A 26,714-nucleotide genomic window follows, 5' to 3' on the forward strand; every position below is an offset into this window, starting at 1 on the left:
GTCAAAGGTCCTAATGAAAATGAGACTAAAATTAATGGAATGTACTCTTCTCTCCCTCCTGTTATTTTTAACAGACTATTTTTTAGAGCAGTTTTAGATTTACAGAAAAATTGTGCAGAAAGTACAGAGAGTTCCCACATACTCACCCCCGCCGTTTCTCCTATTGTTAGCATCTTTCATTAGGGCCGTACATTTGTTACAACTGATAAGCCAATATTGACCTTCCATTATTTTTTTAAATGGGAATCTGTCTTTGGGGATTTGTGCCATTGAATAATGCAGACTGAAAGAGATTTTTAACAACCAACCCAGTGCTGGTGGAAACAGTGGAAGCTTCTCGTTCTGTAACTAGAGGGTCATGGTGGCTCCCACACAAGCTTGTGCCCTCCCAGAGTAGCTCTCTACATAGAATTACCCTTAGCTTCAGTGGGGACTTCTGTACTTGGACAAGCTCCAAGAGCAGTGGTCTGGCCAGCAAGAATTTCCGTGGAATAAGAATCCTTTATTTCCTGTAGAACATGCCTTCATAACTCTGGTTCACGTTAGCAAAGTGACAGACACACTCACTCACCCTTTTTCTTGTTAAATTACTAATGATCTCCAAAATATAAGGACTGAAAATCTTGTAACTAGAGATGATGATTGTCTAAAATTGAGCCATTCAAAGTTTATTAAAAATGACTAGATTGCCCTTTTATCCCATGAGGAAAAAATTAAAGGTGGTTTCCAATCCCTAATGATAAAATAAAGTCAACATAGGTGTTTAAACAGTTGCTGTTTCTTTATGAATAGCAAATATTTGTCTTCCATCATATGTTTAAACTGTTGAACATGTCAAATTGTATGCACAGAGATGTTAGGAAAAAAGGTCTAATGACTATGCAGATGTTCTGTGATTTTATTTTGTGTGTCAAGCCAGAGCACTGAATTCCACAAGCCTGGGGCCTGCGCTCCCTTCTGGGTGCCCAGGCCCCGGGGACATGACTAATGCGGGGTTATTCACAGCCTTACCATCCTTGGTCATAACGTTGCTCAGGGCTGGAGCGGGGCTGCCAAGACCGAAGCGTAGCCCTGTTAATATCACATGACAGTCGGAGATTTTTTGGAAAACTTCCTCTGGCTCGCTGTGTATACGCCCCCATTGATATTTGTCTGAAGATAATTTTACAGTCAGTTTACTTACCACTGCGTCAGAAGAGTCTAGGGCTGCTTCTTCCCGAGGTTCTGCCAAACACAACTTGAACAGGGAAGTGGCTTGTGCAGACCTGGAACCAAAGAACCCTTCAGTGGCATCATAAACCACCCCTTTGTCTCCCTGGTTCTGTGTCCCTGTCACTGGAGTGAAGTTTCCGGTCGTTGATATTTATGGGCTTGATTGGGGGGGGAAAACGTTAAAGAAGACTTTAAAAAATGAATTTCTGATTTCTCATTTTCACTTAGTGATGGATGCATATTTTTATATGAGTGAATTGTTGAACTTTTTTCACTAAGAACATTGTAGGTGGCGTATTACACAACCTTGGAAAAGCAGACATTTTTGGAGTAAGTCAAAACTGGAGGCCAGGAGTACTGGCTGTGAACGGGACTGCCACTTGCAAAGTAATGTTGCCGGAGGAATGATGGATCTCGTGAACCGTGGCAGAAAGTGATCTGAAATCGTTAAGACCAACTCCAAGTGGATGAATAGTCTTTTGTGGGCATAAAGAGAGTGAGTGGGCTGTTGTGGGTAGGAGAGTCAGCTCTGGGCTTGGGGGCTGCAAGAGCACACTTAGAATGGGGCTTCCTCACTGTGTTTTTATATTGGCTAATTTATTTATGTCATTTTGAATCCTGTAAAAAGATTTTCTAAAGTTAAATTTTAACAGCCCTCTAATTTGAAAAGATGGGCTGATATTTGCTGAAAGCAGCTGTGTCCGTCCTAAGAAAGAAGCAGTCCCCCTGGGAAAACACACAAACAACATCAGCCTCCTAGAAAGATAACCTTGCCATGCCGGGAAGGATTTTAAGGGCTTTGATGTTATTTTTAGAAAAACACAAAAATCTGAATCAAAAATCAGATTTTTTTTTTTTTTTTTTTTTTTGCTCCTGCTTCCTTTTCCTTTTCTTATCTCTTCTCCTTCTTGGTTGTTTCCATTGCTATTTTTACAATGCTGCTTTTGGGGGGAAAGGCACAGTGTGAAATGTATTGACTTAAGTGCAACTAAAAATAGTGAAATGCATGTCTCTTATGAGGACAACTCAACCAGCCTATTGAAATAACAGCAGTGCATATAATCAGCAAAGCTCAGAGATACAAGTTTAGAGTCATCATTGGCTTTGGGAATGGAATAATGAAAAGCACATCAACTTGATATCGTACCAGCCGTCACCAGCCCAGGCAGGTCAGGGTTGGAAATCAGCAGGACCATCAACCACATTAATTTAGATTGATTTTAAAAACATCTCTTTTTGGGGCTAAAACCATAAAAGAATAATTTTCTTCCTTGATTGTCTAACTGTATCTGTTTTGGCTCGCTTAGGCCATTTTATCAAAAGAGATCAACCAGAAATTCCTGCCAGTTTTTTTTTGTTTTTGTGAGGAAAATCAGCCCTGAGTTAACATCCATGCCAATCCTCCTCCTTTTTTTCCCCCAAAGCCCCAGTAGATAGTTGTATGTCATAGTTGCACATCCTTCCAGTTGCTGTACATGGGACGCGGCCTCAGCATGGCCGGAGAAGCAGTGCGTCAGTGCGCGCCCGGGATCCGAACCTGGGCCGCCAGTATCGGAGCACGCGCACTTAACCGCTAAGCCACGGGGCTGGCCCCAAGTTTTTAGTTGTAAGAACTTTCTTCATTGGCAGTAAAATCAAGAGAGTGTGTGCATTGTCAAGCAGGTACAGGAAGCCCGGTGTTCTGGCGGCTACTGGGAAGGATGTTTAAGAAAAGTAGAAGGAAGGAAGGGCAGTGGGAGAAAGAGGCCGTGCACATTTATCACACACCCTGCCCAGACCCTCAACGCCTGAAATCCTCCCAGAAACGCTCGCTCTATGGATGGCGAGCTTTCGGTTAAACCACTCTCGCAGAGCCCTGGAGGGAGAAAGCAGCAGAGTTAGATAAACGGTGTTCCTCCCAGAGACCCGAAGACCCAGGAGACTAGAAACCTGGTTGAAAAGCTCACGCTTATACACCAACCAGATAACCCTGCCAGACGTCATGTATTACTAATACTGGCACTGGGGGCTCAAGTGTCCCATCCTGACTTGGTCTGGGAATGAAGAAAAAGTCTAGCTTTACCCACAATGGGCTTTGAAGTGGCTCTTTGAGTTTGGTTCACCCTAGACCTATAGTCTTGCATATTTGACCCATTTTTCCTATTTTTCTTTCCCACAAATTGACAAATAACAAGTGTGTCGGTTTCAGCCTAGGTCTTGTGAAACCTTTCGTCCTCCAGGTTTGTATCATTCCCTGGGTGATGCACTCCACTTTTGTGAAATATATGAAAATATTGGAACTTTTCAAAAATGGTTTAAATTTGGGGGGATTGGCCATGAAAATTTTTTAAAGTGTAAATTCCCACACAACTATTCTAATTTATTGTAATCTGATTATATTTGCAATCCATGTTCTTCCTGGCAGGAGTAAGAGAGGCCACCTGCTCCTTGCAGAGGGGAAAACAGTCTGTTTCAAGGCCGAGAGAAGGGGGATCTGAGTGAGGCTTGCTTCAGTCACGGCTTCTGTAGCTCGATAATTGCACAAGTTCCTTCTGTAAGAGGCTTGATTAAAATTCTTGATGACTCCAGTAATCGCCACAAGGCTAAGGGAATCTAATGTTCCTGAATTTGTTCCATACTCATAATATATCCAGTAACCATGTGTAGTAATCAGACAAATTCTCCAAAACATGCAGCCAGCTGCATTTCTCAACTTGAATAAGGTTTGTATGCTGGCTATTCTGCAACCTCATTAACCAGCCAGCCAGGATGATAACTTCCATTTTAATTCATTCATAGAGTGCATGTTTGTTATATAAATCTAATCTTTTATAAACCTTTGGAGACCAATTTGTTTAAGTAATAAAAGTGGGAAAGTTCCTGAGCAGATGAGAAATTTAAATAAGGTTTTAGATGTTTTCTAAACATTAATTCATTTCGTGGCTTTTGAAACTTTGGTCAAATGGAAACTTTTGTCCCTCTCCCCTCAATATCATAGAAAATGAAACTAGAAGAGTCACAGGTCAGCTTTCATAGCTCAAAAGTTGATTAACAAAACAACTACAGTAAGAAAACTACCATTCCATAGATATTCAAACATATATTCAAAATTATGATTGGAGAGCAGAAAATCTCAATATTTTAAATTTTCTTCAATAACTTGATCTCTGAGTCCTTGAATGTGATCCTCATTTATCAATTTTTATATCAAAAACAGACACACACCAAAAAACAGAATAATTATCATTATGACTATTACATCATTTCCAAAGGGAGGAAATATGGTAACTACTGAAATCTGCGTTATACTATTTATAATCGATTCGGTTAAAGAAAAAGTCCTAATTCTGCTTCAATCAATCAGAGAAAAGAAAAGGTTATTCAGAAAATCAAGTCTTCAAAATGATTGACATAGATTTCTCCTTCCTATAGGGATTTTCCTGTTCACGTGCACGTCTTCTGAGTTACTCACTGAAGCCTCATGAGTTCTGCACTTTGGCCAGCATTCCATTTTGTAAATTTTAGCAGAGAACTATTTAAAAAGAAAAAAATAGTCTCACAAATAAACTTACATTTGAAAAAAAAGCACATGTAGCTCTTGGGGCTTCCAACGCCTCTTAACAGAAAACATCTGCTGGACTTCCTGGATTTTTCTAGGACCTTGAGAACTCACCCACACATTCCCAACTTTTTCCCTAACCATTGAGTTGGCTTAGCGGTGCTCAGTTTTGTAACTCATGGTTCCATCCAAACAGTTGTTCAGTTTTGCCTGTTATGATAAATTCATTATCCATTTGTTTATTCCATAAATATGTATGATTACATACTGTTAGTCCGGGAGGGAGGAAGCAGCAGAGAACACGTCATAGGTAGAAGCATTGTCAAAGCTAAAAGCTAATTTGTAGATGAGGATTGGTTTTTTGGGTCTTTTTAGTATTAGCTTTGGCTTTGATCAAGGGACTCAAACCAACTCATTTTGGTATGACCTGTGTCTTTCACAATGAATAAGAAAATCACCACAGTGACATGAAGTACAGGATATGTCATTTTGTGAAGGTGTTTGCCATATAAACTCAAGGGAACCTAATTTGATGTGTTTAGCAGAGACAATGGGGTTTTGTTTGCATATTCGCCTGCGAACTAAAGCAAACAAAACTTATTTTTAAAAAGCTTCTTCAAAGTTCACATTTTATTTTGGGAAAACCTTCAGCTCCGTTACTTTTTGAGTAGCTCAGTTTCATTGCAAACTGAACTCCGATAGGCTCGTCTCGGTCAACGCAGGTTCGTTGGCTCAGGCTATATCCACTTCTATTTTGAAGGATTCTCTGGGTCTGAAAGGTCTTAAACTGTATCTATCTCTGTGAATCAGTTACTGTTCAAAGCAAAAAAGTATAAGGTAGCAAAACCTATAATAATGATGTATCTCGGTTTCCCTTATTTAAGCTAATTGCCTTTTTAAGATAAACTTTCTGGGCCAGTGGAGCTCTCCGGGTCTGAACACATATTTGAAGGCTCTGCTCTTCCTGTAAAATGCAAGACTTGTAAAAATCAGTATATTTAAATCACTCCTTTATTCAGCAAACATGCTGCCACCCAGTGTGTGCAGGAGACTGTGATAGAAGTTGGAGATGCAAATTTGAGTAAGGCATAGTGGCCACCACCACCCGCCGCCCCAGCAGGCACTGCCTAGTGGAGGAGAGGGCAGGAGGCCCTCCTAGCGAAGACGTCAGGTATGGCGTGTTCGGGGCCACGTGACAGCGCCCTGACGATGGCGACGCCAAGGGGGAGCAGCTACGTCACACGCGAGGGCCCTTGGATGGGCTCGCCGTTGTAAAGTGCAGTGGGAAGAGCAGGGGCGAGGGGACAGGGTCTGAGGAGCAGCACCACTTAAGGAGCCAAGAAGGAAGCCCCTGAACAGAACCTGGAGAACAAGCAGTAGAGAGACATGGGTCCAGCAGCAGTGATCCCCGGGGAAGAGGGTGGTCTGCAGCATCGGATGCCTCCAAGAGGCAAGGATGGAGCCAAGACCATTTTTAAAGCAAGGAGTTGAAAAGAGAAAAGGAGAAAGAGGGTGGTGGCTAGCGGGAGATGTGGGCTGGAAGAATTATAAAATTCCTGTAAAATCCAAACTCAGCAGATTATTCCAGAGATCAAAGAACCATGGTTGGAAAATGGTCTTTGTTCAGACGACCAGCAGGGAATAAACGCTGGCGGATGCCCCAGAGGTGCTGGGGAAGGGTGAGACTGGCAATGTGGAATTTGTTGGGGACCAGGCAGCCTGGACACCTGTTTCATGTTTGTGTCCTGGAGATGCCCACTAGACAGTGCCATTCCCATCGGGGAGCATTAGGTTGGGGCTACCACCTTCCACCCCTTCCCACTTCTTGAATCGACTCCCAGACCAGTCAACTTCACTGCCAAACATTTTCCTAGAAGGACATAGAACTTTACCAGGGGAGACCTTCAACTGAGACAAGGGGAGGGGCTAGAGGCCTGAATGACCTCCCAAAGCGACAGGCTGGAGCTCCCCCAGGGCCCCGTCCTGCAGTCAGGCTCATACACCTGCTCTGCTCTCTACAGGTGGACATGGGACACCCTTTTTGTTCAGGGATGGCAACCACAATTATGGAATTTAACAAGTTCCAGTTGAATAATTTACAGACCATTTGAAATCACCTCATTTTTTTCCCCATGGTTTTTGGTTTCTGAGGTTTTTAAAGAGGAGAGAGAGACTGATATCTCTGCCCACCAGCCAGCGGCCTTTGGTTTCCATGCCAGTCAGTGTGTTCCAGAGAGGGCATGGGCTTTGGGGGGTGAGCTGAAAAGCAGCTACAGAAATGGAAGTCCATTGGAAATCATTGTCTGATGAATCACTATCAGAGGGGAAAACCATGCCAGCCTTTTAGTGGTCAAGTCTCTGCCTCCTGAATTCTTTCCTGGTATGTCAGATCCTAGCCTCCAAGACAGTGCTACTGGTTTGCATGACAAAGAAGAATATTTGGCTCAAAGAAATCAGTGCTGAACAGAGCAGCTAGTAAATCTATGACAGCATTAGCCATAAATCCCAGATGTAAACCAGATAGTAAACTGTCATTCGTGACCAGCAATGTGTCTGAAATCAGAGAAATGTGTAAGAGGCCTGCAGAAGCGAGTATCACTGCTATAGACATTTATGGCTTACTTGATCTACACAGAAATAAGTGTAATCACCGAGCACTCATTGGATGCAGGACACTGCATGGTGCTAGAAATAGACTTGGAAGATTTGCGTGCTGCCTGGTCTTAAAGAAGTTACAGTGTAACCAGGAACATGCCTGTACGTTAGCAGAGTACACGGCACACAATTCCATTTGCATATGGACACGGCGCTGTTGCATGACCTACTCTACCGTGAGTAAAACCAGGTCCATCTTGGGGCACATTCCAGGGAGGGTTGAATTACTGGGGGTGCGGTGTGAGGAGAGGCGCCAACAGTGTCTCTGCCATTTTAGGTTCGGAGTCTAGATTGGTGGCTTAGTCACCTAAGCGTTTCCTGCCTCAATTTAGAGTCAACGAGAGATCTCACCTCAAGAGTGCCCAGGAAAAGAGGAGCTAACGGCAAAACTCCCAAGAAAACTAGCCTTTTACAGAATGGGAATCAGGGAAGGAGGCCCAATAAGATAAGTCAGAAGTGTGCAAAGAAACCCCAAAGAGAGGCGATGTCCCAGAGACAGGCCACAACGCCAGGCACTGCCAAGGATCTGGAAGGCTGAGAAAGGCCCTCGCAGTGGGAATTATGTCATTGCTGACCATTGAGGGGAGAGTTTGAGTGGCCGGGCAAGAAACCTGCTCGCCCTGGCTCCAGGTGTGAATGGAGATAGGAAGTGGCTTTGGGATGTGTTCAGGTTCTATTTGAACACAAAAAAAGTGCTACCAATCGTGACGCTTCCCAAAAAGTAACAAAACCAAACTCTGAGATGTGATGTCAGGGCAGCTGGGGAGCTTCATCCTGCATCGTCTCCCCAAGGTCTGCCATTTCTCCCTTCCCTGCCAGAGGTAACGGGCATCCCACTGGTTCATAAAGTGCCAGCCCTGCACAGTACCCTCTGGGCCATCGTCGGATGGCAGGTCCTTCAGGAGTGAGAAAGAGCAATGTTTGGGCATGAAAGGCCATCCGTGTGGCCAGGCACAGGTGCAGAGAGAAACCTCCAGACACCCTCCCTGTGGTACCCCTGCCTGGCTGCACACCCCATTCACAGTAGGACAGACCCAGAAGGTGGCCATGGTGATGATGGAGAGCAAGATAGCCACACACACACACTCACACGCAAAGGGGAACATCTTAGACATGGTGGGTGAGGCTTTCTGGGGGTAATCCCGTTAAGAAGCTAACTCCTAATTTGTGACGGGTAAACCACAATGTGGATATTCTAACCCCCAAGGAAAGCAAGAATGTACTGTGTTAATCACAACCCTACTCAAGTCTATATTTTAACTCTCTCCATAATTGCTCCCTGTTTATTAAATGAACCGTGTGCATCTTCACTTAGCTTCTGTGATGCCTTAAGATCTTTGTACAATCTTAGAGGCACAGGAAGCATATCAGGAGTAAGTGTCTGCCTTGGAAACGCAGCTGTGTTCAGTTGCCGCCTTCCGTTTTGTGGATGAAGACTGCTATTTATTTTTCTTTCAACAAATGCCGTTGAGAAGAACGAATGTTCTGGAGGTTGTTTTCACCCCATGTCATGAGAACAGTGCACCAGCTGAGTCACTTCTCTGGAATGGATGTTAATGTCATTTGGTTTCCTCTCGCCCAAGACCCCGGGTTTCATGTCTGGACAAATGAGCCATCCATTATCTTTCTACCAGACTGAAAAAAGATCAGTTTCTCGTGGTTTGTTGTTCTTTTTTTAATTGCGGATGTGTGTTCAGTGTCCATCCAAATAATTGCTCTGAACCGGGGAGTCTTAGCAGGGAAGTCAGGACATCCAGATAGCCATCTGCAGTGTCAACCTCGATTGTGAGCACCAGCCCTTTGTAAGCGGATTTAACCCTGACAGTGGGCTAAAACCTGCAGCTCACACACCCACACTGTGACCCATGGACGTTGCCATGATGTGGCTCTGATTGATCAGGAGCTCCAGAACTTTCCCCAATGCACTGGGTATTATTATTGATAATATTTTTGCAAAAATCCTTTGTGGAACAATTTCCAAAATATTAGATACTTTTAAGATGTGAATGGGGAAGACTGAATTTTGATCTGGCTTTACTGTCTGTCATTTAACCTTTCCCAATATCAAACTCCCAGGGCGACATGGAGTATGAAAAATTAATGAACTAGAATGCCAGGCTACTCTGCCACTGACTGGCTGTGTTACCTTGTCCAGACCACTTGGGATTGTAGTCATCATATTCAAAGTTAGGCTAGATCTTTCTCTAGGAGTTATTCCCAAGCTTATAATTTCATGTGTCCATAATCAAATATATGTTTAGGTACCTTAAGGTGGTTCTGACATCTTGAGGGTGTCCTCCAGCTCTACACAGATATAATCCTGTCATTTGTAGACCATCAGAATCTCTTCATTCTTGGACAGCCATGTATGGTTAAGTAACATGGAAGTCCCTTCACCACCTGATTTATAGACTTCTGCCTCTGGTGCTAACATCTCAGCTGCCTCTCTAAAATCCCTCCATCCATGAGTTCCCACCCACCATCCTCAGCATCTCTTTTGAGGATTCCTTTTCTCTCACACTTACTCTAGGAAGCAGCTCCCATTCTCTGTCTCATAATGTCTCTCTCAACATCAAATTAGAAATCAGTTTTATACCCTTTGATTTTGTTCACAACCACATAGCCAGTGGTTCTGGTGTTTTCTCCTCTTCTCTCTAGCGCAGTTCTGCCAGTGTCAGAAATGGCCAGTGCACCGCCTTCTGTTTCATGTCTCAGTTCCTATCTGAGGGTAGGGCCCTGAGGATTGCCCCCCCAAGCCTTCTTAGCCACGATGGCCTTCTCCCCAGATGAACCTGCTCTTCCCGGAGGTGTATGCTTGATTCTTCAACTTCCTTGTTTCTGACAACTTATTCCCTCAAAGATCCAGCTAAACCCTTTGTTCAGAAAATGCTTAACAATTTGATTTTATTTTTTTTACCATAAAAAGCCTCCACAACTGTTCAGAAATTTTCCTAACACAATCCTTCTCCAACAATGAGTCTGTTAATGGAAGCTGGAGAAAACCCAGCTCATGAGCTATGTCTGTCCCCTAGAGCGCTGTGATAGCTCAGTATTTCAGCCTGTGACCCCGCCCCCAGGCCTTCCTTGCATACCTTTTGACCAGAGTTGCTAAAAAGTAACAGAATTGACTTCTTTGAGTTTCACCCTCTCTTACTGCCCTGGTCACTTTCAAGCGGGAGGGGGGATTAATGAGCCATGAAATGGCTACAATTGAGCCTGGCAGGGTTAAAGCAGAGAAGCAGGGTCTTAGAGAATCACTGGCTGGGTTTTGTGTGGATTTCCATGAATCCCAGGCATAGAGCTGTTTTATTTTTGCAGACGATTTGTCCATCTGCTTTTGTCTTGATTATAGCTTCATGAAGATCAGTAAAAAAAGATATATTCAGGGTCCACAGTCATATCCATCACTCAGGGGAAGTTCATATGCACCGTGATAGTGCCTCTGGAACTGTTCTGAAAAGCTGGGTGAGAATCCCCTGCTCTCCAAGCCAGCTGAGCCACCCACCCTTGTGCCCCACTTTCCTCATCCATAAGAAGGATGTGATAGCAGTACCCACTTCACAGAGGTGCGGGAGGATTAAATCAGGCTATTGTCTAAAAGTGCTCCCACAGCAAATGCTCCGGTGCAGGAATGCTAGCTGCTCCTATGACTTAGTCCCACCCGGGGATCAAATCCAATAACTCGATCTCTATCTCTTGGACCTCTGCACTGGGCCTGGGTCTGATAGGTCCTCAAATATCTACATACTTTTAGAGCATATTCCTTTGAGCAAGTCAACAGGGAAGGGAATTATAAAATAATTAATTATTGAGTTCAACCACCCTATAAAAAGAAAAATGGAATTTGATATGCTCTTTGTACACCTTTGGAATTCTGCAGCCAGAATTTTAATCAGAATTTTCCCCATGGGACGTTAGCTCCCCGGGACAAATGAGGGACCTCCCTCTGTTCCACTGAGGGGGTCATCGTAACCCAAAACAATCTCGAAATCTCTGATATTGCAAATGTGTCCAAGTCCAGGGTGGGTTGGGTTCTTGCTCCCAAAGGGCACGCCTGACTGCCACCTAGTGTTGACCACGAGAACTGCAAAGCATTCCTTCTAGTCTGCTGTTCCTCAGACCCGGGAATATAAAAGGGAATAAGAAGGTATCTTTTGTTGATGTAAAGTTGAAATTTGATTTTAAAACAGAGACATTCCGTAAGTGTTGAAAATCTTTTTATAGCTTTTCACAGACCCATGTTGGCAAACTCACCCCTTTTCTCCATGACCTCTAACCCACCTGAGTCACCGTCCTTGTGCTAAATGGCTTAACCGTGTTTGGTTTATGACCGACAGTTGTCCTCAAAGCAGCTTGGTTCAAATATTACCAGAACTAGACCTCCTGGAGGAGAGAGTCCTGGCATTCCAGAGCCCTTGCCTCATTTCCTAGCTCTGGGTTTCAGCGACCATGTCTTCTTCACTGATCAGATCCTAAGCACAGTTTTGATGGGGCTGGCACTCCTTTCCATAAGGCTGGGTGGTCTGCTTTTATGATTCCATTTTAGGGGCCTGGAGAGCATTCTCTCTGTCAATGCAGCCAGATAAACGCAGATCATCCGGTAGAATCAACAATCAGAAACCCAATAGAGGGGCGTGGAGATTGGAGAAGAGCCGAGGTTGTGGGTGACATATTAAGGTGACTTGAGGAATCGAGGGAGTGGGGGGACAGAATGAGAGGATGATAGCCCTTCACAGTATTTCCCACTGAAGCTGGGTTCAGAAATGATTCAGAAATCATGAACTCATTATAATTGGTCATAAAAATGGTCTAAAAATAGAAGACTCTGGCCTCCCACTTCCATGTGAGAAAAACCTGCATTTTGGAGTGAGACAGAGGTGCGTAATCACAGCGCCATCATTCATGCATTTAACAGACTGTTGTGCAGCATGTTCTGTATGTCAAACGCTATAAGAGATGCTGGAGACAGAAGCTTAAATGATGCCTGGTCCCTACGTACAGCAGAGTGAGTGCTGTGATAGAAGCAACCTGAGGGAGCACCTAATCTAGTTTCAGAGAGGCGTGAGCCACATCCTCTAGTGTCCCTGAGAGTCACCAGGCAATGAGGGCAGGCATGTGCAAAGGACCTGAGGTGCGAGAGAAACTGGCCCAATTGCCGGGAGCTCAGTTAGCCTGGAACAGAGACAACTAGCACATGTCTCCACCTGCACAGGCTGAACAAGGCGGGGACACATTTGAGGTTTGTGTTTGGGGTGGAATCCCTGAAGCCTGATGACAAATCTGACGTGGAAGGTGGGGGCAAGAGAGGAGAAGAGGAACCACAAATGGTTGCAGAATCCTGCAGCTGCATGAAGAGCATCATCCCGTGGTGGACTTCAGATGGTTCTCTGCACATAATTAGTCTGAGGACAACCGGTGTCACGAGGAGGGCGCCTCTTCTCAAGCACCCGTGGGTAAACGGGGGTGGTGTCAGTTGGGAATGTTGGTCGTGCCAATTGGCAGCGAGCACCAGGCGTCGCCCCTCTTCAGACACTTGAGCCCCTGCCTCACGTGACTCGATGGAGCCGCCACCATCAGGGCCTGCACAGTCTTCCAGGATAGGACAGTGGACACAATGACACTTTCTGTGACCACAGGGACCTCCATCAGGTGTAAGACTCTGGCGTTGTGCCGAGCTCACTGCCACGGAGACGGGGCCCCCTCTCCCGCCAGCCCCCACCTGGCTGCGAGCCGAGCTGCTCTCCGCAGGTTGATCTGAACTTGAGGCATCTACATCCGTGGTTTTGAACTCATCGCTGATCCATGTTATCATCAGAGTTAGAAACCTACCAACTTGAACTCACAAAGTACAAAACAAAACATAGTTGTTTCTTTTAAAATTTTGAATGACTTACATTTAGGCAATCATGGAATTGGGGGCAGATTAGTTAAATTTTCTTTTAAAAGGTGAGGAATGTCTCCTATTTTGTTAGAGAATTAAGTGATTTTTTCAGGAAAAAAATGCTACAAAGGATAAAAAGAACTGCAACAACCGTGTTCTGCTCCGTGGAGCTCTGCTCTGGAGCTTGGGAGCCCAAACTCCCTTGAAATGCACAGTGGGGGTCTCAGGTCCCAGGGAGGGGACCCTGGGAGTCGCCAGGGACTGCCATGGAGCGTCACCGATCCAAACCGACCAGGGTGAGCCAGGACGGCCGCGCCGCAGGGCGTACAGACTCACGCGTTTTTAAAATCAGCGGAATAAGGTCACTGACCTCTAGTTTTCCTCTTTAACCTTTGGAAGAAAAGATATTACAAATGCTGAAAATACAGGAAAATTCCACCCTCAAGCACTTTGCTGGGCTGCAGTTCCTTTCCACCGCAGGGGCATTCATGCGGTCCTCTGTGCGTGGGGGCAATGGAGCCATCCTTGGGTTTTAAAGCTGGAGGGGGTCTTAGAGGCCTCCACATGCGTCTCACACACAGGAGAGGTCAACCCTCAGAGGGTCGGCAATGGCGAGTCACCCTGCCCACCGCAGGGATGCTGGAGCACCGTCAGAAGCGACGTCGTGAAGCGCTCCTGGGCGGAGGGTCGGCAGAGCTGTGAGATGCTTCACCTCGCTGTGCTGCTTCCTCGCCTGTCCTGCGTACGAATTCTACCTGTCCAGCTCCCAAACCTGGCTGTGCATCCGACCCACTTGGGAGCTTGTTAACAGATTCCCAGGCTCCTCCCCTTCCCGCCCCCACACTGCTAGACCAGGAATTCTTGAGGTCCAGGACACCCCGGTTGATGTTTGGCAGCCAGCCAAGACCAGTCCTGGGGCAGGGAGCGCTTCTAGGGCAGTTTTCTCAAGCTTGAAGGCGCACACGGGTCACCTGGGATCTATTAAGATGCAGATTTGATTCAGAGGGTCCGAGTGGGGTGGTGGTCCTGAGGGCCCTCCCTGCTCATGAGCCCCAGGTGATGCTCATGCTGCTGACTGAGGGCCTCCTGCAGATGCTCTGAAGTCCCTCCCAAATCTAGTGTTTTATGAAGCCTTTGGGAGAGTACTAGGTTATCGATGGTGAAGGGCAGAGGTGTAGATCTGAAAAATGGTATAATGTTGGTTCAATTTAAAATGACTGTTATTCCCTGTAAGACTCTTGCTGTAGAATTAGGCTGCTGGTTCCTGGGCCAGAAAGACAGACGTGCATTTTGTACAATAATGTATGAGAAGGGCATATTCTTTTACCCAAAATAAAATGAAATCTATAGGATAAGTGAGAGCTTGGGAGATAAATTTCTCTTTAGTATCTGTACAGTAGAAACTTTTCTAATGATCTTTTTTCCCCGCCTCTGTGGACTTCATAGTAAGGTGCTGGCCCCACCAAAGGTCGTCCTTGTGAGTCCACGCCTCTGAGGCACGTTACTCTGAGATCATTTTCAGGCCAGAGGTCTGGTTCGTGCCGGGTCATCTCCCTCTCAGGTCCTCCCGCCCTCGGAACAAGACTCATACATTTGTGAAGCAGTTGACTGGGTTGTTGTCTTCATGGAGAACAGCCAGGGGCCAAAACCGTGCTCACATCCCACTGACTCTGAGCAGACCACCCGGGTTCTGCCCACAGTGTGACGGGTGCTGCAGGGGCTAGACCATCGGTTTTCAGCACCAAAGGATGTCGCAGCACAGTAATAATGATGCTATGAATGGAAACGCTGAACCCTGAACCGGATCTACAATTAGCAGAAATGTAGTAACTGCTAATAAAAAGGAATGAGATTAAAACCACAATGAGTTAGCACTGCAGACCTAGCAGAATGGCTAAGAGAACAAAACTGACGCTGCCAAGTGCTGACAAGGATGTGGAGCACCTGGAACTCGCATAAGATGCTGCGGGAATGCCAAACGGAACAGGCAGTCTGGAAAACAACCCTGCAACTTGTTAATAAAGTTAAACATGCACTTACCATGTGACCCAGTAATCCTATTCTTGGGTATTTACAAAAACATGTGTCCACACCAAAAAAACATATGTGAATGTTTATGGCAGCCCAGTTCACATCACCAAAAACTGGAAGCAATTCAAATGTCCTTCAACAAGTGAGTAGATAAATTATGAAAATGGGATCCAACAAAATCATGCTCAGCGATAACAAGGAACAAACTGTCGATACACGCAGCAGCAGGTGAGTCTCAAATGCATCACGCTGAGTGAAAGGAGCTGGACTCAAGAGACGACACACTGTATGAGCCCATTGTATGGTAGCGTGGAAGAGGCAAAACTATAAGGCTGGAGAAAGACCAGTGATTGACAGGTGGGGGAAGGGAGGGTTTGACCACAAAGGGGCAGCACAGGGACTGGGGGAGATCCACCCTGAATAATTGTCTAGACTTACAGAACTTTGCACCCAGAAAAGTGGATTTCATTGTATGTAAATTTAAAAATAAGTTAAAATCTTAAAAAAGAAATGAAAACGGTAAATAACTTTCATGAAAATAAGATAACAGCTCAGTAGGTTAAAGCCAAGGAATGAGGAGGAGAAAGGAGAGGAGAGATAGAGTGGTGGCCACGTCTTTCCTGATGACAGAGAATGTGGAGCTCTGTTTAAAACTTGTCGTATTCAGGGACATTTCAAATAAAGATTAACAGGAAAAAAAGCTGTGTACCAAGCGAAGTCGGAACACGCCCTTGCTCTTAACCTTTTTTCTTTGTTGGCCAATTTTTTTTACCATAACAGACAAACTCAATATAATGCCAACTTCAAGAATATTTTTCTTTCATGTGACTGTTTAGTCTAAATGCAAAGTGGATGTAACTGTTGGTCCCGTTCCTGGCCTGTGCCACAGATCCTAAAAGGTCTCCCTCGGAGACTGCCAGCCTGTTGATGACTTCAGCAGGGAGGCAGTATTTGGAAGGCCGAGCACACAGGTATTTCCTGCCTCTCCTTCCATCTGGAGGCAGCGTTCCCGGGGCAGCTGGCCGATCACCATGTGCAGAGCCCCACATGGGGCAGTGCAGAAACATAGCGTAATTAGAACACATAGTCTCCACTGTGAGTCATGTCACGCTTGAATAAGACCTAAGAATATGATTTAAGAATGCTGGTAAAATGTTGGCACGTGTGGTTGGCACATGAAAATTAATAGTCTGTTATTGAGGCTGTGCATATAGACAGCCACCTGTTTTAATTACCTGTAATTTCATGATTTCAGTAACTCAAGAGTTGCATCCTATTCTAGTTGTCACTTTCTCTCCTACAAGTATAGCCTGGAGCCACCCTGTATTATTGACTCATGATGACCTAAAGGCTATTTGGTGACGATGCTCTGGTCATTGATATTGTATTCCATGTTGTCAGCTGCTGAGTTAGAAAGAGCATTTCAGGGCCGGCCCGTGGCTTAGGGGTTAAGTGCGCTGGCTCCGCTGCTGGCAGCCTGGGTTCGGATCCCGGGCGCGCACCGACGCACCGCTTCTCCGGCCATGCTGAGGCCACGTCCCACATACAGCAACTAGAGGGATGTGCAACTATGACATACAACTATCTACTGGGGCTTTGGGGGGGGGGCAGGAGGAGGATTGACAATAGATGTTAGCTCAGAGCTGGTCTTCCTCAGCAAAAAGAGGAGGATTAGCATGGATGTTAGCTCAGGGCTGATCTTCCTCACAAATAAATAAATAAATAAATAAAACTGTTTTAAAAAAAAAAAAGAGAGAGAGAGAGCATTGCATACTTTGGAGGCCTGACAACCCGAGCTCTCTGCGTGCTGCCTGCGGCCCCAGAATCTGCTTCTGCCAGCCCGTTCCTCAGCTGCCATCTGTGCTCCCTGAGGCCCTTGGCTCATCTGCACTCAACTCCGTGCCTTCCTGGAGGACAGAAGGTTTTGGAAGTGCGTCAGTCTGCTAGGCAAGGGTTTACGTTTAGGCAGATGAAACATATTTATTGCTACAAGCACAGAGGCAATGAAAGGCTTTCCCAGAAAATCAACTTTTCCAACATATGCCAAGCAAAATCACATCCAGACTATAAAAAGCTTGGCCTTGCATTGGGCTGAAAGCCATTGAGTGAGACTGCCGTGTGCTGCCTATTTTTAGAATAAGGAGCAGAGTTTTCAGACTTATTGGTCCTGTGGGTGGAGAACAAGAGATGATCCATGTTTTGTCTGCTTTAAAATGTGAATCTATCCAAGTCAAATCGTTTCAGATAAAACTATACGGTAGCATCTTACAATTATAGGCGACACCTTCTGTTGTTGTCTTTTACGAAGATCATGCATAATGGAATCCAGTGACGTCCTAGGCTTATCTTTCACTCTTGAGTCTAATTTAGTCCTGACCCCCTTCCAGCTCTGCTGCTCCCTGGCTGGACGCTGGACGGTTCTAATTTCTGTCAGTATCACACTTAAATAGACCAGATTCCAGACAAGGAAAGCTAAGTCTTCAGATTTTTTCATCTCCCTAGCAGATATTTTTAAAAAAGCATTTGGCTAAATGTTTTTTAATTTTCAAAGTGTCCACTCTTCTTCCTTTTCTAAATATGATCTACTTTATAAATTCACATCTAAGAATGTACCAGAAGGACTTGGTCATATGCAATGTGCCTGTGAACTTTGGGGCTTATCTTTGTGATCTTTGCCTTCACCAGGCTCCTTTTTTGGTTGGTTATTTGTTTTTAGGTCACGTTACTGAGGTATAAGTTACATGCAATTCAGTGAATATTGACGAATCTGTATAGCCATACAACAACCACCAAAATCCTGATGTAAAACAGGCCCCAAAAGTTTCCCTGTGCCCTTTTCAGTCGCTTCGCTCCCTCCCCCTCCACCCCTGGCGACCACTGCTTTGTTTTGTGTCCCTACTTTTGCCTTCTCTGGAATGTGACAGAAATAGGATAATAGCATAATATCATATAAAGAGGACGGACTGTATGCAGCTTTTGTGTCTGGCTTCCTTCACGTAGCATGATGCCTTTGAGATTCATCTTCGTTGCACACATCAGTGTCTTCCTTTTTATTGGTAAGTAGTATTCCACTTTATGGATGTACCACAGTTGGCTTATCCACTCATCACCTGATGGACACTCAGGTTGTTTCCAGTTTTTCACTAAAATATATTAAACCACTATGAACATTTACCTACACAGCTGATGTAAGTATATGTTTAACTTTATAAGAAACCACCAAACTGCTTTCCAAAGTGGCTGCCCCATTTTGCATTCCCACCAGCAGTGAAAGAGAGTTCTAGCTCTTCTACATTCTTTCCAGCATTTGGCGTTGCCCGTTTCTTCTCTGTGTGTGTTAGCCATTCTGACAGGCTGCAGTTATAGCTTATTCTGGATTTCAGTTGCTTTTCCCTAATGACCAGTGATGTTTAGCATCTTTTCATATACTTATTTTCCATCTGTACATCTTCTTTGGTGAAGGGTCTGTTCAAATGTTTTGCCCGTTATTTCAGTAGGTTGTTTATTTCCTTGTTATTGATTTCTAGGAATTCTTTCAATATTCTGGATAAAAGTCATTTATCAGATATGTGTCTTGTGAATATTTCTCCCAATCTATAGCCTGTTTTTTATTTTTTAACAGTATCTTTTGAAGATCAAACTTTTTAGTCTTATCAACGATTTTTCTTTTATGGTCTGTGATCTTTGTGTCTTATCTAAGAAATCTTTGTCTAATCCAAAGTCGCAAAGGTCATTCCCTATATTTTCCTCTAGAAGTGCTACAATTTTAGCTCTTACATTTAGGTCTATGATCTGTTTTGACCAAATATTTGTATATGGAGCGAGGTGAGCGTCAAAGTTGTTTCTTTACTATGGCTGTTACTTCCTTTATATTGCCACTAGTCCTACAATCTGTGTCAGATAATTTTGGAGAGCAGGAATTCCAAGAGCCCATATAACTCTGCCTCATGTAAGTGGAATCCTTAATTTGAAATAGAACCTGGCACAGGACTAATGTTTTGTTACACATTAACTAAAAAGCTACAGGGAAAACGTGGCAGGGGCTGGCCTGGTGGCGTAGTGGTTAAGTTCACAGGTTCAGATCCCAGGTGCAGACCTATGCACCACTTATCAAGCCATACTGTGGCAGGCATCCCACATATCAAGTAGAGGAAGATGGGCACAGATGTTAGCTCAGGGCCAATCTTCCTCAGCAAAAAGAGGAGGATTGGCAACAGATGTTAGCTCAGGGCTAATCTTCCTCACCAAAAAAAAAAAAAAAGGTGGCAGATTTAACCTGAGATCTATTTTGCATGGAATAGGCAGTTGGTCATTATTGACTGATAGTTATTATATATGTGATATACTGTTCAAATACTAACCTTCACATTATTATTAGCTTGGAATGTGGTTTTAGTTCATCCTGCCAGGGTCATCTAGAAATTGCTCACAAATGCTAATGATCATCCTTAAGAGCAATGACTATTTCTAAATTTTAGATGAAAGAATTGTTTTCCTGGATCCTAAAAAGTAGCCTTTCCTGCGTTTAGGGCCATTTTACATATTCTCGGCTGTGTGTGAATGGCTCGAGGAATGAGCTGGGACTGAGGCTGGAAATCTCCTGAGGGTCACAGAGAACTGCAGCCTCCAGGCCGGGAAGGTCTGGAACACACTGCAGCAGCAGTGAGGAGGGGAGGGGCCCCCCAGGGGACTGGAGAGGATATGGGATGTCTAGTGGAGTGCCCGGTGCCCATAAAAGGCGAGACAGGAAGAGTAAACTTAGGAAGGAGAAGGGATTTCCTACTATTCAGATGTTGGCCAGTAAGTCATGAAAAGCTTATTCTTATTCTACCAGGAAAACACTGTACTGTAGATGAAAAATCCTGATGTGCAATGAAGCAGGGTTTATCTTTGGAAACATTTCTCTTTATCCTTCCCTGGTAAATGAAACTCTTTTTACTCCCTTACCCAAGGCAATTTTAAGGTTAATAAACTATGAATGGAAACAGGCACCACCTTGGGGGTGCATGAATATGAGGCAAAATTTCTTGGGGCCCTGATTAATCATCCATCTTTCTACCTTTATTTTAGACTCTGAAATTATAGTTATTCCCACGTGCACGTATCTGATTATGTTTTACCCCTTTTCTCAGAGGTGAAATTTCCAAATTCATGACAGCTTAGTAAGAGGCTCAGGATCTAAGTGCTTTCTCTCCACAGTCACAGTATTTGAGTAATGTGTGTTCAAGTCTGGACTCATTCTATCTGCCTTTCCAGATTTCGGCTTCCCAAACTGACCCTGGAGGTCCCACACACTTCAGGAGAGGGAGGGGCAGCGCGCAACCCTCCGTTCTACCGGCGATCAGAGTTTATTCTGTCTTGTGGATATCACTAAAGCATAAGACCAAGAAAAAATTTAATTAGAACAGTATTTAACAAACATAAATATTAGATTTTCCTCTGCCTGGCTCAATAAGCCTGACCTTTCTTCTCAGATCCGACTTCATGCTCCAGACTTTTCTTATTAAAAGATACCTGTTTCCCCCCGGAAGAAGGTCAGGAAGGGAAGGAGGGTGGGATCGTGCAGTGATTCTCGAACTTCACTGTACAGAGAAGCCTCCTGGGCAGCGTGTTCAGTGCAGATCAGGAGGTCTGGGCCAGGCCTGAGACTCTGCATTTCTTGCAAGCTCCCAGGTGGTGCTGATGTGGCTCACAGAACTCACTTTGAGCAGCACAGGGGTGATGGAAGATGGACTCAGCCCTATCCCCCAGACCAATGTCTGGGGGATAACAGAGAGCTCTTCATACCAAGCCTTCCCGAGACTCCATTGTCTCTGCTCTCAAGTGGGGGTGATGCCTACTTCATGCAGTCGTCATGGGGATAAAATGGGATAAACCATTCTTTAAGACCCGTAACAGTGCTTCATCCTAGAAGATACACGATTAAATGATACTTTTTGTTATCCTGTTTCCTAGGAAGTAATCCATTTAAACGAATCAAATTCTGTGGTGGGACAGGGGACGTGGTGCATGGTCTTATAGCTCCTTTCCACAATGTCTGCTGGCTTATAAGAAATATTTTGTGGAAATACTTTTATCAAATATATTGCAGGAATTTTAGGAGCTTTAGAAATTTAGGAGCTTTTGAGATTTATGCAAGGACATTTAAACTAAAATCACACTCTTTGTGGGGTAATTTTTATTTTTAACATCACTTGCTACAGAAGGAAAGGAAGAGATGGAAATAGGTCTTCCGATCCGGACTTTTCAACTCAGGATGGAAGTTGATGATGATGATTAGGCAGAGGAAAACCCTTCTCATTACCTGATCATTCCAGCTGCTCTTTACAAACACTCTCAATGCCCTGGTGGGCAGGATATCCTAAGGAAAGTCTCAGTCCCTGATGACCAAACATGCATACCTGTGGCATCCTAGGACCGTGACCTAAATGTCCAGTTAGTCCCAACAACTCACAACAATGTTATGAGTTGGCACTGTGGGCAAGACTGAGGGTTCAGTCCCAGAGGACGAGGGTCTAATTCACATTCTCTCCAAACTCCTCCTGGTCCTTCCCCAGGCGAAACCTGGATGGAATTTTGTGAAATGTCCCATCTGTCAGAAGCTCAAGGTGATCTCTTCAGAATGACACCATCTTCACACCCACTATGATGGCTATAGTTGAAAAAAAAAAAAGGAGTATAAGGTGTTGGCGAGGATGTGGAGAAATTTGGAACCCTCACACATTGCTTGTGGGAATGTAAAATGGTGCAACCACTGTGGAAAACAGTGAGGTGGTTCCTCAAAAAGTTAAACATAGAATTACCATATGATCGGCAATTCCACTTCTAGGTATGTACCCAAAAGAATTGAAAACAGGCACTCAAACAGATGCTTGTACACATGTGTTCGCAGCAGCACTATTCACAATAGCCAAAAAGGGGAAACACTCCCAATGTCCATTAATGGATGAATGGACAAATTGTGGTCTATGCATAGGATGGAATATTATTCAACCATAATAGTGACTGAAGTACTAATAGCTGCTACAATGTGGATGAACCTCAAAAACATTATGTTAAATGAAAGAAGCCAGACACAAACAGTCACATATCAATCATATGATTCCATTTGTATGAAACATCCAGAATGGGTAAATCCCATAGAAACTGAAAGATTGGTAGTTACCAGAGGCTGGGGATGAGGGAAATGGGGAGTGATGCTCACTGGGTATGAGGTTTCCTTTTGGGGTGTTGAAAATGTTTTTGAAGTAGGTAGAGGTGATGGATAGAGGACATTGTGAATGTACTGGAAGCCACTTTAAAGTGGTTAGTTTTATGTTATGGGAATTTCACTTTGATAAAAAGAAATAAGTGACAGCATGCTCCAGAAAAGGAAAGACTAGAATTTTATTCCAAAAGTCAGACTTCCCATCCAAGAAATAAATATTAAAAAATTTACTGACAATTGAAGAAAAATGAGTACATGATGTCGTTAGTCACTTTCTCCATCAAAGGGAACTGAGGAGAGCTTAATGGATGCAAGGCAAGAATGTGGCTCTCCATCATGAAGACACACATATTCCATTCTGGTTAGCAGTAATGTTCTCCCTCATATGGCTCTGTACAGTAATCCCCCAGATAGAGACGTACTTTATGGACAGTAAAAATGACAGAACTAATGAGGAACATTTTATCCCCCAAAGGATGCTCCCTGTAAACGCTAGCAAACTGCAGGCCTGTCCATGAAGAGGGGAATGTGAAGGCTTAGGGGCATGGTATACCGTAATCACAGGAAGCCTGTGTTCTAACTTAGCCACAAAACAAAGATAAGCACAACTGGGAAAGATCCATAAAAATCAGAATCAAAGCATGTTTTGTCCCCAGACATACAACAAATGTAGCATACTAAGACCCCTGAGCATTAGACAAGGATGAGCCTGGGATAGGACATGTCCAAGGTCAGGGCTGTCTATCTTTGACCACAGTTCTCCTCCACTAGGAAGAAACAAACAGTAGCGGTAGCCCCACTTTATCACGTTCTTCAAAGATATTAAATACATTGGCTTCGCCACTCCGTACTGATGCTTGTGATCAGGCAGAGTACCCGCTGATTTGTGTATTGACTAGACTCCTCTGGAACATGTGCAGGGCAGAGCTGGACCTTGTCCAGAGGGAGCCCAGAATGAGCTTCCCAAACCTTCCCTTTGTCTGAGGTGGCAGGGTCCTGTCTTATCTACCAACCAAGATCTTAGTCTCCATGTATCTTCCACCACAAAGAAATGTCTTAACTGCTTCCCCCGTGCCGGGGCCAACATCTAAAGAAACAGGCAACATAGGAATGATAATGAAATTCAGAGGAGAGACCTCCCCACACCCAACTAGGCCAATGCGTCATGACGTTAATCCTGCAGCGTGGGCTGCATTGTGAAATTCTTCGATTCCCCTCAATTGCTGAGGACAGATTATAAACATTCTGTAAACACAGACAAACTTTTTAGCAGCACAGTTTATGTAGAAAAAGTTACTTATAGGCAATAGAAGAGAAGACTAAAAATAATGGCTCAGTCCCCCCTCAATCTAAAGGCAAAATAGGAATTTGAAATGTGAAAGCAAATAGGGCTTAGCAGATAAAGGTTCTGTATGATGAATAAACAGCACACTCATTCATTTAAAGATGAATCAAGACATAGAATTTGTTTTTTCTTAATTTAGTCTAACCTAGGAGGTTCATTGAAACCTAACTATAATACATGAATTAGTTCCGTTAATAACAGAGATAGAACCCCCTTTTTCATCTTTTTATTTTTATTGTGGTAAAACATACATAACATAAAGCGCATCATCTTAACAATTGTTATGTAATTCAGTAGCTTTAAGTACAGCCACGTTATTACGCAATCACCTTTTTCATCTTCCCAAACTGAAACTCTGTCCCCATTAAACAATGACTCACATTTCCCCCCCCTGCCAACCCCCATTCTCCTTTCTGTCTCTATGAATTTGGCGACTCTAGGGACCTCCTATCAGTGGAACCACACAGTATTTGTCCTTTTGTGACTCCCTTATTTCATTCAGCATGATGTCCTCAAGGTTCGTCCATGTTGTAGCACGTGTCAGAATTTCTTTCCTTTTTGAGGCTGAATAACATTTCATTGTATGTATATAACATATTTTGCTTATCCATTCATCCATCGACGGACACTTGGGTTGTTTCCACCTTTTGGCTGTTGTGAAAAATGCTGCAGTGAACGTGGGTGTGAAAGTATCTGCTCAAGTCTCTGCTTTCATTTCTTTTGAGTATTATCCCAGAGGTGGAATTATATTTTTAATTTTTTGAGGAACCACGATACTCTTTTCCACAGTGGCTGCACCATTTTATATTCCCAGCAGTGCACAAGGTTCCCAATTCTTCATGCTGTCGTCAACACATAATTTTCTTTTGATAGTAGCCATCTTAATGGATATGGACATACATTTTTATATGTCTCAGAAACCTTTTGTTTTTTCCATATGTGTGCATGCACACACACTCCTGTGTGTGTGAACAAAGAAGAGATTACCTAATCATTAAACGTCTGGGGGTCATTTTGATGCCTGAATGCAGTACACACTTCCCGTTATCTATTGTATGCATTAGATTGAGATAGAGAGAAAACCTTAGAAATTTGTTTGGAACTTTTTTTATTGAAAGGACTTTTTTAAAAAGCCAAGTATAAGTCGATTCTTTCCAACCCAATATCATTTCATAATAACATCACTTTATTAGGATCACAATTTGGGATAATTTTTTCTTACATTTAGTTTTTTTTCCCTTTAAACTCTGTGACTTGTTTCTTAGCCAGAAATCGCTTTGTGGCTCTCGTGGCAGATGGTGGTTTACGCGCAGTGCTCTCTGGAGACTGTAGCTCTTTGAGAATGAAAAGTGAAGTTTTCAAAGCAGTGTGACTCAGCATGCTCGTTCATTGCTATTAATTGTGGAAATTGAATGTGTGTTGTTTCTACAGGGTCAGCCAGGGCCCGTGGGCCCACAGGGGTACACCGGGCCCCCAGGGTTACAAGGATTCCCAGGACTGCAGGGCCGCAAAGGTGACAAGGGTGAAAGGGGCCATCCCGGGATCACAGGACCGAAGGGAGACGTGGTACGTACAGACGACTGTCGGTCTGTCCCCCATTTTATCAAGGGCGGTGGGGGAGGTGGCCCACGTTAAATTTGTCTGCCTTCTTTATAGGGAGCAAGAGGCGTCTCTGGATTCCCTGGTGCCGACGGAATTCCTGTAAGTTTCTCGTAAGGTTAGAATTTTAAACCATTGTACGCACGTGAAGCAGTGCATTTGTGACTTACAGAAACATTTTGAACTAGACCTCCTTTTTTGTTTATAACATAAAAGTTGTGGGGCTGTATGTGCATATTTTTTCTCCTGGAATCCAGTCAAATATTGAACAAATTGTTTCCTTTGTAAACGTTCTTCTAGACTTGGCTTCAGAATTGAGGCTACTTTGCTAAAATTGGGCATTGTTTTGTAATGAAAAGGTAATGTGTCGCTCAGAGATGCTCAGTAAAGAGCCCGTCTTGAAGTTTTGTTTGAACTGTAGGACAACCTGAATATAAAGTAGCGCAGCCAAGAATGTGGATGTAGGAAGCCCTGCTGAACATTTGTGCGGCTTCTCAAATTCTTTGTAGTAACCACACGTAAACGAGAAGACGAGAAGGCATGGTTTGTCCATGAGAAAATCTCAAAATGCAATAAAATGTGTGTTTTTCTAACCTAGTTTACTTTACTTCTTGTGGCATAACAAAATAAACAAAGCAGCCTGACTCACAGCCTTCTTCACAAGGATCCTTGAGCAGATTTCCCAGGGCCAGCTTCCTGCAGATACCGGCCTCGGGGATAAATGTGTTTATCGCACATTCAGACCAGCCCCATCTGTCTACTGCTGAAGTTTAAGACATCTGCTTCAGGAACCTCACACATATACACAGATGTCTGCACCCTTACCCTGCATCCACATGTTCTCTGTCACCGTGCTGACACGCTCATGCACACACACGCATGCACATGCACACACGTGCACACACAGGGAGAGAGAATCTTCATCCCCCAGGCTATGCAAATGAGGCTGCTCCCTTGCAGGACAGTAGAGGAAGGGCATGAGTGGAGAGTAGTCACGGAAAATTCACACTTTTCTTCAGATCTTAACTCCACATTCGGGAAAGACTTTTACAACAATAGAAGGAAGTGGTCAGAGCTAAAGAAAAAAAGCCACGGTCACTGAGACCTGAGACCTACGTGGCCAGTGATCCTAAGCGTCACCTGGATGGGGGGCTCAAAAAGATGTGTCAATTACAACGCACAGCTATGGACAAATAAGGAAATAAGTTTCATGTTAGTCAGAATCTTGAGAAATTGGCACAGTTGA

At 44.1% G+C, this 26,714-nt stretch overlaps 1 protein-coding gene across 3 annotated transcripts in view; it reads left to right on the forward strand.

The window, feature by feature from the left end:
• The window catches only part of COL4A2 (collagen type IV alpha 2 chain), a 188,893-nt gene that overhangs the window by 84,759 nt on the left and 77,420 nt on the right, over positions 1-26,714 (forward strand). For all 3 annotated transcript variants that reach the window (XM_058548477.1, XM_058548476.1, XM_058548474.1), the window contains exons 5-6: positions 25,301-25,435; positions 25,526-25,570. In XM_058548477.1, coding sequence (XP_058404460.1) covers positions 25,301-25,435; positions 25,526-25,570 — 180 coding nt within the window. The remainder of the gene's footprint in view (positions 1-25,300; positions 25,436-25,525; positions 25,571-26,714) is intronic.

The sequence above is a fragment of the Diceros bicornis genome, chromosome 9, assembly GCF_020826845.1.
Source record: "Diceros bicornis minor isolate mBicDic1 chromosome 9, mDicBic1.mat.cur, whole genome shotgun sequence".
NCBI classification, from domain to species: Eukaryota; Metazoa; Chordata; class Mammalia; order Perissodactyla; family Rhinocerotidae; genus Diceros; species Diceros bicornis.